The sequence below is a fragment of the Cyprinodon variegatus genome, unplaced genomic scaffold, assembly GCF_000732505.1.
Source record: "Cyprinodon variegatus isolate N-32 unplaced genomic scaffold, C_variegatus-1.0 Scaffold4, whole genome shotgun sequence".
Taxonomy (NCBI): domain Eukaryota; kingdom Metazoa; phylum Chordata; class Actinopteri; order Cyprinodontiformes; family Cyprinodontidae; genus Cyprinodon; species Cyprinodon variegatus.
In genome coordinates, this window is record NW_015150457.1 from 775,669 (window position 1) to 791,954 (window position 16,286).

Sequence of the window (16,286 nt, forward strand, 5' to 3'; positions counted from 1 at the left end):
GACGACGACGATGACGACTTATCCAATCTATGCCAGCATTTTGCCAGATTTTTCATATGTTTAAGGCACATGCTGGTCTAAATTGTCAAAGTGTGAAAGTGGCTTTAGAAAAAATAGTGCATTTTTTCTGAGAAATGCTGTATGAAATAGGCACATGAAATTTTGTGAGAAAAGATGCCAATCAATACAGATGTCAACATAATAAGATCATACATGGAGAAGATGGATGAATAATTATTTGAATTTATTCTTCTGATATAAAAATTGCAAACATTTTAGAGGTACATTTAAGGGGTTTAAGATAATAGGTAGGAAATTTAACATCAATTTTTGTTCATTAAATATTTCTTAGTGTTCTTCTCTGGTTGAAACAAAATTATGAAACACTTTGGAGCAAATATACAAAGTACCAGTCCAAAGCTGGAGGCCAAAATGGCAAATATCTCTACAGCAACAGTAAATTTTCCAGGAGAGCTGACATATGCAGGGATGAAGGTGATCCAGACAGCACAGAATATTAACATACTGAAGGTGATCAGTTTGGCTTCATTAAAATTGTCAGGTAGTTTCCGAGCTAGAATAGCTAAAACAAAGCAAAACAGAGCAAGTAGGCCGATGTAGCCAAGCACAGCCCAGAAACCAACAACAGAGCCTAATGCACATTCCAGGATTATCTTCTCCTTGTAGGTGGATAGATTTTTCACTGGGAAAGGAGGACTCAGAACTAACCACACAGTGCATATCAAAACTTGAATAAATGTAAATGACACTACTGTTATTCTTTGTTGTGGGGGACCAAACCATTTCATAGCATTACTTCCTGGAAGTGTTGCTTTAAAAGCCATTAAAACTACTATAGTTTTCCCTAGGACACAGGAGATACAGAGAACAAAGGTGATGCCAAATGCTGTGTGTCGCAGCATGCATGACCACTCAGAAGGTGCTCCAATAAAAGTTAATGAACATAAAAAGCATAGAGCCAGAGAGAAGAGCAGCAGGAAACTCAGCTCAGAGTTGTTTGCTCTGACAATCGGAGTCATCCTGTGCTTAAAGAAAATTATTCCTGTAATCGTGGTCAGACAGGCCCCACTAATAGAGAATGCCACCAGGATGACTGAAAGAACTTCATTGAAGGAAAGAAACTCTACAGGTTTGGGGATACAAACATCTTTTTTTGCATTCGGCCAGAACTCTTTGGGACAGTGGAAGCAATCAGGAGAATCTGAAAATAAGAGCAAAAATGTCACCAAAAATTTGATGATAATGTTTCACATAAACACTCATTAAATTCACCTGTCTGATTACTGATCTCTCCTTCAGGACATGGTGTACAATCATAGCAGCAGATGGGCTGTCCTTTCTGCAACACCTTTCGAGTTCCAGGAGGACAACTTTGAGAGCACACTGACACTGGCACCTGAAAAACGGATAACATTGTGAGTTTGATTCTCTTTTATAAACTGGTTTGACTAATTAGTTCAAGACCCTGTGATTTATAGTGTATAAATTAAAATAATTTGAATAATTTAAGCAGTTACCTGGGTGCCACCATCCAGCCAGGTTAAGTTCCTAAAGATTCTAAACTCCTGGCCTACTGGGAGAGAAGCATCATAGTACCCAACTGTTACCAGTTCAATTTCTCCACTATCACTCTTTTGCCAGTTTACAAGCTCATAAAAAGCCACAGGGTCTCCATTTGCTTTAAATGAAACGTTGTAACCATTTTGAATAAACTTTACTTTCTTTAACTCAGCAACAATCTAGGAAATAAAGAAACACAAAGGGAGGGGTATCAATATCAAGCAAAATAATTGTTTAAATAACCATTATATCACATGAAAAAACTTTAAGATCAACATTAGAATTTAACTAACCTTCTTAGGATCAAAATTCATGTTTTTGTTACACTTTGTCAAGCCATTTGTATTCTGACATGCAGCATTGTGAATAGCATGTGCTATAGCATAAACAGCCTTGTAAACCATGTTGGAAATTCTCAACTGAGATGTGTCGGTGTACAAGCTTTCAACTGTTCTGATATCTTCAGTTCCATTACATTCTCTTCTGTAGAGATAAGTGTCTAAATAGAAATGAAAACATGCAGATTGCTCAAAGAAAAGTTGTACATGGAGCCCATTTTGGTTACCTGACAGTTATCAAGACTATTAGACTATTTTTTTTCCTTACGCCAGCCCTTCAGGGGGTGGTCATACTTTTAAAGTGGGTTTGTTGCCAAGAAAAGGAAAGAGAAACTTCCAGCTATCATACAGACCAATGCATGCAAGAAGAAATAAGCACTTTTCAAACTAAGGTTTCAATGAAGTCCTGCAATAATGGACTTTGGACAAACAAGCTTCTTCTAAATTTATAAAAAAAAAGTGAAACCCTGGAGTGAAACACCTACTGGCTTGGTCACTGCAAAGGAAAATCAAAATAAAATTGCTGTATTAGTTAAAAAATAATCACGATATAGATTTTTTGCAAAATTGTTCAGCCACCTTTTTTTATTTAAAAAACATTATAGATTTTTTTTATACAGAAAAAGAACAAATACCTTAAGATAAAGCCACCATGATAACTCCCAGCAATTAGACAATAAAGCACAAGAAATGCTATGTTAGGATAAAATCTACACATGGTATAACTTGGACAATTTTGTCTCACCCCTCATTCTGTGAAGTAACTTCTGATGGGTAGAGTAGCCACAGTTTTTATTCAAATATCATAATTAGTTTATATTAATGTCACTTAAGTAAATCTAACAGGTATGGTGACATAAAATGTCTTCCAGAAGTACTTTTTTTTGAAACACTCAAGTAAATATCAATGAAAAAATATAACTTGTTGCTACCCACCTCTGCTCTTTCTTAGGCTGCAGTTGAACACCTCCTCCCAGAATTCAGTCAGAACTGAGGAGGCAGCCACTTCAGATGGAGAGAGATCCAGGAGGAATTCTCTCAGACCTGGGATGACAGATTGCTGAATGGCAACTCCGATGGTCCCTGCACAGAAACTGAAGCTCATTGAGAGTTGGTCAGTTACCCAGGATTCACTTCCAATCCACTGACGAGGTGGAGGAGGATCTCGAGCCAGCTCTTCCAAAAGAAACTTCATATCACCATCAGCTGCAAATGCCACAACAACTACAGCTGATGACCTGCAGAAAAATTACAAATTGATTTAAACTAATAGGCCCACCATTATTTGATTTTATGCATACATGCATTTGGTATTAGTAAAAATTACAGGGCTCCACCTTGAAAAACATGAAAATGCTTCGTTCTCATAGCCTAAGGTAATTTTTTTTGTAATACAATTTATAAAAGGCATTCTGTTGAGTTTCAGAAGACCTCGACAGATGTTTTCTGAAACTCTACAAAAAAATTTCTTGAAAAATACATGAAACACAGGATGCAGACCTGCGGATAACATCAGCAACTTTTTTGATCTTGCTTGGTGTGTCAGTCCGATAAAATGATTCAATATACTCCACACAGATACCCTCTCTGTTTGCTGTCTTAAGGAAGGACGCCATGCCATTATTTCCATAGTCAGAGTCTGAGTGAACAGCACCTATCCATGTCCAACCAAAATATTTCACGAGCTTGGCCAGGGCATCGGCTTGGAAATCATCACTAGGAATTGTTCTGAAAAAAGTTGGATATTCTTTTTTATCAGATAGGCAGGCACAAGTGGCAAAATGGCTGACCTACATAGAAAATAACATACAATAAACATATCAGCCTTAATATCTACACAGGTACATTTCATAGTTGTATTTTCAAATTAATTTGTTCTACCAACCAGAGGAATGTTAAAGGAGCCCATAAGTCGTGAGATGCTGATGGTTGGAGTAGATCCTGAGTCTCCAACAGCAGCCATCACCATACCAGACTGTGAGCAGTTGCTGTCTTTATAAAACAGAGGGTCCTGACCATTTAATAATTGAAAGGCAACATGCACAGCAATGGGAACAGCACCACAGGTGTCATAGATCTGATAACCAAGTCTGATACCTGGCAGCAATTCTGTGCTGTTATTTATCTCCTTTATTGCAAAAATCATTGTGCGGGAGAAGCGCAACTCCCTGGCATCAAAGCTGCAAAAGACAATTATTCTTGATGTTTAACCAACATAAAAAAAAAATATATTCTCTTATAACAATATAACAAAAGGCATTTGAAGGTAGTAAATGTCATAGACTAAAAATGTATATGATTTTAACGCTCTATAAAAGGGGTGTCAAACTGGTTCCAGAAAGGGCCGTGTGGCTGCAGGTTTTCTCTCCAACCAAGGAATAGCACACCAGACTCCATTCATCAAGTCATCATACTGTATTCAGATTGGACTCACTTGATGAGATGTCTGGAGTCGGGTGTGCTATTGTATGGTTGGCAAGGAAACCTGCAGCCACACTGCCCTTTCTGGAACAACTTTGACACCCCTGCTCTAGAATATTCCCTCAAATTTGCACGAGTAAGACAACTTCAGAAAATAAAGCAGGAAATCAGTTTACAAAGTGAGTGCTGATTTCATATTACAAAAGACTAAAAGGCACAAGCAAAAATCTAAAAAGGATTTAAAAAAAAAAAACAACTGTGCAAGCTGGAGCATTATCCATATTGGTAGTACCAAGTATGTAATTAACTTATGCATTTCTAAGGAAAAAGTGTAGAAATGAGCTATAAAAAAAGGCAAATATTCAGGTCAGTTTCAATTAAATATCATATCATCACAATCCAATATTAAAACATAGGCTTTGTATATGGTAAATGCTCTTACCATTCTTCTCATTATGAAACATAAAAAAAACTGTCCAATAACTAACCTTCCTATGCATCTTGGAAGCTCAGGCTCAGTGGTGTAGTTATGAAATAAAGTTTGCATTTTGTAGTGAATGAAGAAAGCACCTCCAATTACAAAATCTCCATCCATTGAGAATGCAGGCAAAAGAGGAGTACCCTGCAGGGTACATTGCACTGATGAGGATTTGACACTGCCACCAGTAGCAGACAGAGCGTTTGTATGGTGAATGATTTGCTTCATATTATCTAGAGTCCCACCCAAAATGAGAACAATGATTAGTTCAAAGAAACTCACAGCTAATCTCAGGCCAGTCTCCATTTGAGATGTGTATGGATTAGGAAGTAAGTGTGTTTTTATTGGCTTTTTAACAGCTATGATCTGTCAGGTGGTCACGAGTTAAAAATAACACACACCCACCCTGTTGTCTTTGATTATGTCTCAAAATGACGTAACACAAAATTTCCACTGCTTCACTATCTCTACTTTCATTACTAAACATTTACTTTCACTGCAATACACATATGCAGTTATACAATATTACATATTAGTTTACCACAAACACTTGTCAATAATATTTTAAATATTTATAATATCATAAATAAATAAGTATCATACTGAATACAGAATCTCTGATGTTTAACCTCTCTGGCTCTAACCCCTGCCCACTAATTATTGAGCTGCTGGCAAAAAAACAATCAATGTAGTAACCATCTAAAAAGAGAAAGTAATCTAATACAGGCAGGATTATTTTGACCATACAAACTCGAAGGTTGCACAGTTCAAGTAAAGAATAGAAGAATACCCATTTACAAGCAACATCAAAAGTATGTGGGAGAGGATTCAAACTATGGCCCTATAAAAGGACAGTTTAAGTTAGTGATGTTCAATGTCACCAATTTCCTTTCTGATCTAATATTTAGTAAAGATGGCATCAGTGATACTAATCTGACAAAGATACATTGTGTGGATATACAATATGTGATAGTTGAAAGTACAAATGGTTTAATGGTTTTATAATACTGACTATTTAATTAAGAATAACTTAAGCTTCGACAAACTTTATTGTCATCTTGTATACTTGTATACACAGAGTGTATACAAAACAATATTTCAATGCATACATCTTTTTAACAGTGAATCAGCAGCTTACAACAGTGAAATAAAAAATTTCTGTCATAAACGGAGGCAGATCGAACCAGTACTCAAGGCGAGACAGACTGTGGGAAAGTTCAAAAGTTTTATTAACACAAAATATACCAATCAGAAGCGTGGAGCTGTAATTTTTTTATTACAGCGGCTGCAGGGGGGGGGCACCACCCAATCACGGACATCCTGGAGGTAGAAACACAGGTAAGTGACCACGATCATCTGATGGGAGATCATTATCCTTGTGAGTCAGTTACCTGGTTTAACAGTTCAGTCCATCCTCTCCGAGGAAGGCGGGATCCAGCCCAACCAGCAGTTCCGATCTGAAAAAAGGAACAGACAGGTCCAGGGTACCAGGAATACACAGAGCGTTAAGGCAGGTTCAGAGCTCCATGAGTCCAGCAGCAGCCTCAGACAGATATGCACAGATACAGACAGGCAAGCTCAGCAGTTGAGGGACAGAGATAAGAGTTGGTACCAGGAGAACTGCAGAACTTTAAACTGGACTAAGCTGGGAGCTTAATCTGATAGCTGGGGTGAGCCAAATATAAAGCAACAGACACAGGTGGATAAAATGAGTGATGATTAGGAACCAGGCAAAGTTAGGCAGGTAAATGAAGTGAACAGTTAAGGTCAGCTACCAGGGAAGATCATGAGATTTTCATTTATAAAGTGCAGCAGTGATCAGAAAAAATTGAGGCAAAATGCAGTAGAAACATTGAGTTGAGTTCTATTTAAAGGGATTTGAAAATAATATGTCAAATTGGTTATAAATACTTTGAACATCTACATCTGAAATATTAAACTTATAAGAAAATACACTGTTTGTGAATATTAGTATGTACTTGCTTTTCATAAACTGTTGTGTTTAAGCTATCTGCGATATTTTTTTCAAAGTCCCCCATAGCTATTTTATTTCAAGCACTCTGTATAGATTAATGACACCTAGTCAATATAATTCACTTTAAATGATTAATTATTTCTCCTATGAAACAATGAGCATAGTAATGCATGTTATGCTGAAGTCATACAGCTATATGTTAAAGAATGTTTGTTCATAACTCATAAGATACTTAGCGTTATTTAAAACTCCACATATTCTCCCTCAGTGCTTAGATTGTAGCTGTCTGAAGCACTCTTATACCTACATTTCATATTGTCTGTTACCTCAGACAAAGCAACTGAGTAGTTCTATGTTAAATGTTAAACCATTCCACATTTTCTGTGACTTCTCCAAATGCCATCGTCAACATATATGTTCTCCATCCTTCCCCTCCAAAATATAGATCAAGTACATGCGTTGCTCAGTTCCAGTCAGTTTGGCTCCGGCCAGTACAAGCTCAGCAAATGCAACATATCAAACAAGAAAACTGCACATTAAACTGAAAGTTAAGAAAATCTGGTTTGTCAAAATAAAATAGGGCCAGATCCTTAAACATATATAAAAAAACATGTTTTTAAAATATTCACAACAAATATTCACACACATTTTTATTTACTGTTTTATTTGATTATTGGAAGTAAATCTATTGATACTTTAACATACAAGGAAGCAGATTTGTCATCTTGATCAAAATATTAAATTTATTCGAAAAGGCTTAGAAATTCCATCTCATCCTTTGGCAACAACCTTCAAGAACGCTTCTCACAACTTCAGGAGTTACTTCTTATTGCAGACTTGGACAAAGGGATGCTGATTGTGTAAGTGGAGATGTCGAAGGCAAGTTTTATTGCTCTTAAACTAAATCAAGCATTCATTACCTCATGATGTGCTCCTATGTATTTGCAAATAATAATAATATAATATTTTGTTTGCTCTCCTCGAGCTCCATGCAACTCAGAATGGAGCAAGATGGGAGTAAGAATGGAAGCCGTAGGTGTTGCTTCATGAAGAGGCGGTCTGGAAGGTTATGGAGACGTTAAAGATTGGCGGTCAGCAACCTGCGGCTCCAGAGCTGCATGTATCTCTGTAGCACCCTCCTTGCAACTCAATGGAGCTTTTTCAAAGCAATCAAAATGGGAAAATATGCACAGTGCCACGCTGAATGGTGGTACAGTGCCAGGCAGGTGGCTGTTGTAAACAAACCGGTGCACTGTAATTGAATTATACCAGCTTATTTAATTTACATAGCCTACTTACCTTATCAAAAGGCTACTGTTGCAGGATGTGTTTTACTGCACTGTTGCCCCAATAAGGGGTGGAAAAAAGGATTATTTTCTAACTGTGGCTTGAAGAGTACTGCATTTTATTTCCACATGGAAGTTTAAAACTTGAGTCTTATTATGCATGTTTAAATTTTTTATGAATCCTCGAAATAAAAATAACACCAAAAATATGATTTCTTTACTGTATTTCTATAATTCCATTGATTCTAGAAATTATCATACATTAATACTGTAATGGAAGTCGCATGGTGTGTCATTTTCTCCAGGATGCCCTGCAGCTAAAATAAATATGGGCCAGGGCGCCTGCAATGTGTTAAGGAGAGGATGACCAGTGCCATGTATTGCAAGATTTTAGGGAACAACCTCCTTCCCTCAGTTAGAACACTGAATATGGGTCCAGGCTGGGTCTTCCAACATGACAGTAACCCAAACCACAAAGCCAGGATAGCCAAGGAGTGGTTCTGTAAGAAGCATATGAATGTCCTGCCATGGCCTAGCCAGTCTCCAGACCTGAACTTGATAGAAAATATTTGGAGGGAGCTCAATCTCTCTGTTTCTCGGCGGCAGCCCAGAAACCTGACTGATCTAGAGAAGATCAGTGTGGAGAATCAGGCCAAAATCCCTCCTGCAGCTTATGCAAACCTGGTGAAAAAGTACAGAAACACTGACCTCTGTATTTGCAAACCAAGGCTACTTGTATATTAATATTAATGTTTAGATATGCTGATGAAGGTTCTCAGTCATCCAGGTCATAGTCATTCCGTAAAAAAAAAGACTCAAACTCACTGCGGATCCAGACATTTGAATTGAGAAAGCTTCCTGGAAAGGTGGCGAAACGTCTTCAAATCTTGAAAACCAAGTCCAGTGGATATTTTTTGAATTTTTACGGAATTAATGTTTAGAAACTTCATATTAATGCACCAAAGATTAATGTTTAGAACTGCTTGTGAGTCTTGAAGAACTGTTGAAGAACTGACTGTTGAACTTTTAACTGAGGTATCATTAGTTGAAAGTTGTGTTGTGGTTACGTGAACGATTGGGAATAGACAACATAAAAATATTGGGAATTAACAGCACACAGCACATATTGCAAAATACTTGTTTTTCCTCATCAGATGGTTATCAATTTTTATAAATTCATATGATGTGATTTTCTGGAATTTTCTTTGGGATTCTGTCTTTCACTGTTAGAATGTACATATGATTAAAATTATAGATCGTTGCATTCTTTGTAAGTGGGCAAACCTGCAAAATCAGCAAGGGGTCAAATACTTATTTCCCCCACTGTATGGATGGATGGATGGATGGATGGATGGATGGATGGATGGATGGATGGATGGATGGATGGATGGATGGATGGATGGATGGATGGATGGATGATATAGTTGGTTGTATCATTTCTGTAAATTATGTCATTATATAAAAGGGGAAACAAGGGGAAAGGCATTATGTCTTAATAGAACACCTGACGTATAAGAGGAGGAGAGTTGTGAATTATTAAAAGCACAGTTTAATCCAAATAGCGGCACTTGCACCTGAGAAATGGCAATCAGGGCTGTCTATATTGGCTTAAGTTTGGCACTGATTTTGGTGAGGCTGATGTCACTAGTTAGTTTGTGTAGCATTGACTATGGCTTAAAACAACAGTTAGACTTTGGAAAATCTTTAAAGACTTCTGTTTTCACTAGTGGGGCTTCGTCTGTGAAGTGTACTCTACTGGGTAGCTCTCATTTACCTGCATTCTCATTGTCTGGGGACTTTCTTATTGGAGGTGTTTCTACTATTCATTACCAACATCATGCTGTGATTTATAACTATACCACCAAGCCTGACTCTCCAAGATGCACAGGGAGGTTAGTAAGAGGAGGAGGTAGAAAACTATTTTGCATGTGTAATCTGTTTTTTGCTGCAAATTTTGCTTTCAAATCTGGCAGCAAATAAGGAAATTATTTTATTCTTCAGGTCTCACAATAAGATAAAATCTCAAATAGTCAGCATTACTTTATTTTTTGTATTGTTATTTTTTTTTTTGAAAAATATCAATGATATTGGAAATCAAAGTAATATCTTTTTTTTTTTTGTTCTAGTTTAAATTTGCATGAATGCTTTTCTTTTAAATCCTTAATTTTGCTGGACAGGAAACACTTTTGTGGTAATGCATAGTCAAAATAAATATATTTTTTGTGTGTTATGTTTTGATTGCTCAAATGTTCAATTTTTATGTGGATGCACTTTTTATGTAAACATCTGCACTCACCTAACTGATTTGTTTCAGCTTTAATGCTAGGGGTCTGCGTTTTTCTCGCACTATAATCTTTGCCATCGAGGAGATAAACAACAGCACAGAGCTGCTGCCTGGCATCACTCTTGGATATCAAATATTTGATTCATGCATCTCCATGCCTGTTTCAGTGCTTGTTGCAGTTCAGCTTTTAAATGGAGAGGAGCCTTTGTTCTACAAAGGCACAAATTGTTCACAATCTGGTGTGGTAATGGGTGTTGTTGGAGACTCTGGATCCACTCCCTCCATCAGCATGTCCCGTATCTTTGGATCATTCAACATTCCTCTGGTAAGAATTTTAAGTTTTATTGTTAACAAAAAAATATATATATATTAAATGCTGGTCATTTTGGAGTTTTTTTTTCCTGTTATATCTTTGTAGGTCAGCAGCTTCTCTACTTGTGCCTGCTTATCAGATAAGCAGCAGTTCCCATCTTTTTTCAGAACAATTCCCAGTGACCACTACCAAGCTGATGCACTGGCCAAGCTGGTAAAACATTTTGGCTGGACTTGGATAGGTGTTGTTCACTCAAACTCAGACTATGGAAATGATGGTATAGCCTCTTTTCTTAAAGCAGTTGTGAGAGAGGGGATCTGTGTTGAGTACACCGAGTCCTTCTTTAGAACTGATCCAAGAAGCAGCATCCAAAGAGTTGCTGATGTTATCCGCAGGTTCGTACATTATTTATTCTACCTCAACAAGGTGTCTCTCATAGGCAGTTTCAGGGTGCTAAACTGTAAACTCAAAGCACAGATGAAGAGTTTCTTTGATAAAGCTTTGAGATGTGTGGCTTTTGTTTAATATTAAAGGAATTTGATCAACACATTTCAATGTCTCTTCAGATCTACAGCAAAGGTTGTTGTGGCATTTACAGCTGTTGGTGACATGAAAGTCCTTTTAGAGGAGTTGGCTCTGGACCTTCCTTCGCCTCGTCAGTGGATAGCGAGCGAAGCTTGGGTAACTGACCCTAACCTGATGAGCTTCAGTTTCTGTGCAGGGGCCATCGGAGTAGCCATTCAGCGATCTGTCATTCCAGGGTTGAGAGACTTCCTTCTAAATATCTCTCCCTCTGAATTGGCTGCCTCTTCAGTACTGACTGAGTTCTGGGAAGATGCATTCAATTGCAAACTGAATGAAAGTGAGGAACTTGAAAAAAGTATTGAAGATCAATAAAAAATTATTCATATTTGCAATTTCTTTAGCAATACACAGACCATTTTCATGTTTATTATTAAAATCTGATAATATACTTTGATATGGCATCTCATTTTATATAATATATATATCTAATATATATATATATATTTATTTCCATTTATATAGAGATATACATACATTTTATATAACATGCAATAGAATATAATATATATATATATATAATAAAATAGAAATATATTTATGTTTAATTTCTTTTATCCAGTTAAGATGATGTGTATTGTGTAAGTTTGTATCAAAATGAAAAGACCTGAATGCGTGTTAACTTACTGAGGAAAACGAAAGGATTCACTTGAACTAATATTAACTTAATGGGGCAAACACTGTTTGAGTCGGTATATTATCAAATTTAAAAGAGGAAACCATTTGTTTCAAAAATCTAGGTTCATTTACAGGTCATCTTTGGTTACTTGGATGATTACCAGTACTCTTTTCTTAAAATATGCTGATCTGTGTCGCCTATGCTATGCTGTGTGACTGACAAGTACCCAATCACCTTGCAAGTTTACATATTATTATAGAAATGTTAGAGGATACAGGAGCAACTATGGGAAAACATGTATAAACTACTACTGTATATTCATTCACAACTTGTTTCATTTATCTATCTAGCTTATTGTTTTACAGAAATTCAAATCAAACATTTTTATATTTTTCTTCAGGTCTTGATTCAGACAAAAGAGTGTGTGATGGAACTGAGACACTTCAAAGCCTTAAAAATCCATACACTGAAACATCGCAGCTAAGGGTTACTAATATGATGTACAAGGCTGTTTTTGCAATGGCACATGCTATTCACAATGCAGTCTGCAAAGAAATAAATGCAACCATCCAATGTGATAAACACATCAAACTGGAGCCCAAACAGGTTAGTGATTATATGCAGATCCTAAAACATTTCATCAGCCATTATATAGGGCTATTTCAATGCAAACACTATTTTAGTCATCTTTGTTGTCATTCAGATGCAAGATTTTCAGTTTCTTTCCTATGTCTATTTTTACCTCTAAGGTCTTTACTGAATTAAAGAAAGTAAACTTCTCCAAGAATGGTTACCAAGTTTCGTTTGATGCAAATGGTGATCCAGTGGCTTTTTACGAGCTTGTCAATTGGCAGAGAGGGGAAAGTGGAAGTATTGAGCTGGTTACAGTGGGGTATTATGATGCATCACTTCCCAAGGGCCAGGAGTTTCATATCAACAGAAACATAACCTGGGCATATGGTGGCACACAAGTAATAACTCTAAAGACAACAACTGAAGAGATTTTGAGTTTAAATGATTAAACAAAGCTGTTTTCAAAAAATACTGAAACTTTTTAAGCATGTTTTAAGTGTTTTAATGTAAAATTTGTGATACAGGTACCGGTGTCAATGTGCTCCAAGAATTGTCCTCCAGGAACTCGTAAAGTCTTGCAAAAAGGAAAACCTATCTGTTGCTATGACTGCATACCATGTCCTGAAGGAGAGATCAGTAACATGACAAGTAATATCAAATGTCTTTAGGTATAACCACAGCCTTAAATAATATGTACATAATTGTTTTTCAATGTTATTTTTTGTAGATTCTCCTGACTGCTTCTCATGCTCCAGAGAGTTCTGGCCTAATGCAGAGAAAGATGCTTGTTTTCCCAAACCTGTGGAGTTTCTCTCCTTTGATGAATCCCTTTCAATCATCCTGGCTGCATTCTCTGTTGGCGGGGCCTGTCTGGCGATCATAACACTAGTTATTTTCTTTCGTCACAGGAAATCCCCAATTGTCAGAGCAAACAATTCTGAGCTGAGCTTCCTGCTGCTCTTCTCTTTGACTCTTTGCTTTTTATGTTCTTTAACTTTCATTGGAGAACCTTCTGAGTGGTCCTGCATGCTGCGGCACACAGCGTTTGGCATCACCTTTGTTCTCTGTATCTCCTGTGTACTTGGAAAAACTGTTATGGTTTTAATGGCCTTTAAAGCTACATTGCCTGGAAACAATGTTATGAAATGGTTTGGACCTCCACAGCAACGAATAACTGTGGTAATTCTCACATTTTTCCAAGTATTAATATGTATTGTGTGGTTGATTCTGAGTCCTCCCTTTCCAATGAAAAATCTAAACACATACAAAGAAAAGATCATCCTTGAATGTGCGTTAGGCTCTGCTATTGGTTTCTGGGTCGTTCTTGGTTACATCGGTCTGTTGGCTGTTTTTTGCTTTATTTTAGCTGTTCTGGCTAGGAAACTACCAGATAATTTTAATGAAGCAAAGATGATCACCTTCAGCATGTTGATATTTTGTGCAGTCTGGATCACCTTCATCCCAGCATATGTCAGCTCTCCTGGAAAATTTACTGTTGCAGTGGAGATATTTGCAATTTTGGCCTCCACCTTTGGATTGATACTCTGTATATTTGCTCCAAAGTGTTTTATTATTGTGTTTCAACCACAAAAGAATACTAAGAAGTACCTAATGAACAAGAACTAAAAACATAAATAAATCTGCATGATTTTTTTTATATTTACATTATGATAACTTTATTTTAAAAATCTGTTGTTCTGGCACACATGACCAAAACAACTGATGTAAAAACTTTTTAGTTAGTTTTTTTTTCATTTACTGTAAGTACATTTCTACTTACAGTTTATTTGTTTAAATATTAACAAACTAAGTCTAATTGAATTTATATGAATTTCTTTTCTCTTAATTTATAGTTGTGCTTGAACGTTTAAATACCATATAAATTCATACTTGTAATTCAAATTACCCAAAACAAAAAAAATAATATCAAATAAAATAATATTTTAGTAAAATAAAATATTTATTTTTAATTTGTATTTTTAAAAATACTTAAAATAAACAAAAAAGAAGTCCCAGACAATTTAAAGTACCTTACTTACAGTATGAGCAGTGAACCACTCTACCTGTTGACAGGTGAAGAGGCCTTACTGAATATTCCCTTAACTTAGAGAACTTACAGAAAACACCTTATTTCAGTGATTGCCTCAAAGTTTTGCTTAACAAAATTTTATTTCAGGAATTTATTTTACTGGCAGCAGGTTTATATATGCTATGTCATTTGTCATTTGCTATGTCATAGTTTTTTCTATTTATTTAAAAGAAGCATTTTTAAATACACATTTTTTATAATGTTCCCCAGTCACAGTAGAATGGACTTTACATCATTGCAGGTAACATAAATTAAGGTTTTTATATAACTATTTTGCCATGACATTCAGTCCCTTTATGATGAATTACCTAGGGTCAATTCTGTGTACTACATACACATACAGGCTCTCAATAGGTAGAATTATCAGATGGCATGGGATTAATTTCCACTGCTATGCTGATGATACTCAGCTATATAAACCCTTTGGATTGTTGTATTGTTTTGACGAAAAGGTTGTAACTATGACCTTCAAATGCCATGAAAAAAACTGAAACAGGTTGTGCCCTCCGACTAAAACTGGCTGAACAGACATTTAATAGAATACGTGATTTTTATCCAAATAACATCTCTATTCTGATGAAAGTAAAAGGTGAAAATCCATAATTTTCACATAATTGAAAAGATGTTGCAAAATTTATTTGCAAGGTCTTTTGGATGTCTATTATTGAACTAAAGTTGGACAAAACCAGACTGACCAAACACATCCTAATTTTCAACAACTATTTCTGGGCTAAATCAAGACTATGACAGACTGACAAGATTTAGTCTAAAAACCATTATCTAAATCATGTCTGGTGTTTGGGTCCTGGCCTGTGGTTAGCAGTTTAGTTCTCTGTTAATATACCAGGGTTAGCTCATTGTTTGTGGCCTAGCTAGTTGTTGCTTGCCGAAATTAGCTGTGGTAAGCTATCAGTTCCCATGGCAAGAGAAGCGATGCTTCTCCCTCATCACCGCTCATTTCAATGACATCACAATGATGTCACATCAAATACATTACGTTGATTGGTAATTGTTCATTATTGGATTAAGTGAAACTTGATTAAATTGAAAGTTACCAAAGACCATTGTAACAAATCTGCTATATATCTTTTCTACTGCCAATCAACAGCTGAGCCAAAGGACTGAACATTATTAGACACTCCTTCAAGAACTCATTTGAAATCTTTTGTGTTAACTATTTATTTAATGTGTTCTTTGTTTATTCCAGTAATTTGTAGTGTCTGTATAGATTATTAAAATAATAATACTTTAAAAGGAATTATTAGGTTCAATAAATAAAGGACCAGTTCTGTTTTAATTGTGGTATTGTGTGATTATTTATACAGCAGTAACTGACTGTCTAAAAAGAGCAGAGCCTACCTGTTTTGGTTAACAACTTGAATGGAGACAAAGAGACAAATATTTTCTTTGTGGTTAATGATTAATAACTGCTCAATTCATAAACCCAATTATTGACATTAACTGGGGTCTTTCTGCATTGAGTTTGCATGTTCTCCCTGAGCATGCATTGGTTCTCTCCTGGTACTCCGGCTTGCTCCCACAGTCCAAAAACATGACTGTTAGGTTAACTGGCTTCTCTAAATTCTCCTTAGGTGTGAGGGTGTGTGTGAATGGTTGTTTGTACTCTTTGTCTCTTTGTTGCCCTGCGATGGACTGCCTGTAGACAGCTGGAGATAGACAACAGCTCCCCTCGCAACCCCAGAAGGGATAAGCGTGATGGAAAATGGATGGATCAGAATCAGAATCA

The 16,286-nt window shown here is 36.3% G+C and overlaps 2 protein-coding genes across 2 annotated transcripts; one reads left to right on the forward strand and one right to left on the reverse strand.

Annotated features, from left to right (window-relative positions):
* Window positions 1–323: 323 nt before the first annotated feature.
* LOC107082785 (extracellular calcium-sensing receptor-like) lies at window positions 324–5,055 on the reverse strand. Its single transcript, XM_015371644.1, has 8 exons — window positions 4,829–5,055; window positions 3,805–4,099; window positions 3,420–3,709; window positions 2,856–3,157; window positions 1,875–2,080; window positions 1,539–1,760; window positions 1,294–1,417; window positions 324–1,222 (listed from the first exon to the last, which is right to left on the reverse strand). Exons 1-8 carry the CDS (start codon window positions 5,044–5,046, stop codon window positions 324–326), a joined length of 2,556 nt encoding a protein of 851 aa, XP_015227130.1. The 5' UTR covers window positions 5,047–5,055.
* Window positions 5,056–9,728: 4,673 nt separating this feature from the next.
* On the forward strand, window positions 9,729–14,099 carry LOC107082793 (extracellular calcium-sensing receptor-like). Its single transcript, XM_015371658.1, has 8 exons — window positions 9,729–9,971; window positions 10,394–10,688; window positions 10,782–11,071; window positions 11,243–11,538; window positions 12,278–12,483; window positions 12,627–12,848; window positions 12,975–13,098; window positions 13,178–14,099. The coding sequence occupies exons 2-8, from the start codon at window positions 10,518–10,520 to the stop codon at window positions 14,074–14,076; spliced, it is 2,208 nt and encodes a 735-aa protein (XP_015227144.1). The 5' UTR covers window positions 9,729–9,971; window positions 10,394–10,517; the 3' UTR covers window positions 14,077–14,099.
* The last annotated feature ends 2,187 nt before the right edge of the window (window positions 14,100–16,286 follow it).

Coding starts and splice junctions, on each gene's coding strand:
- LOC107082785 (XM_015371644.1), bottom strand. CDS start 5,046: ATGAAGCAAATCATTCACCATACAAACGCTCTGTCTGCTACTGGTGGC. Junction 3,158..3,419: donor GTTGCTGATGTTATCCGCAG/GTCTGCATCCTG, acceptor ATTTTTCTGCAG/GTCATCAGCTGTAGTTGTTG. Junction 2,081..2,855: donor CAGCCTAAGAAAGAGCAGAG/GTGGGTAGCAAC, acceptor ATTTCTATTTAG/ACACTTATCTCTACAGAAGA.
- LOC107082793 (XM_015371658.1), top strand. CDS start 10,518: ATGCCTGTTTCAGTGCTTGTTGCAGTTCAGCTTTTAAATGGAGAGGAG. Junction 11,539..12,277: donor CAATTGCAAACTGAATGAAA/GTGAGGAACTTG, acceptor ATTTTTCTTCAG/GTCTTGATTCAGACAAAAGA. Junction 13,099..13,177: donor AGAGATCAGTAACATGACAA/GTAATATCAAAT, acceptor TATTTTTTGTAG/ATTCTCCTGACTGCTTCTCA.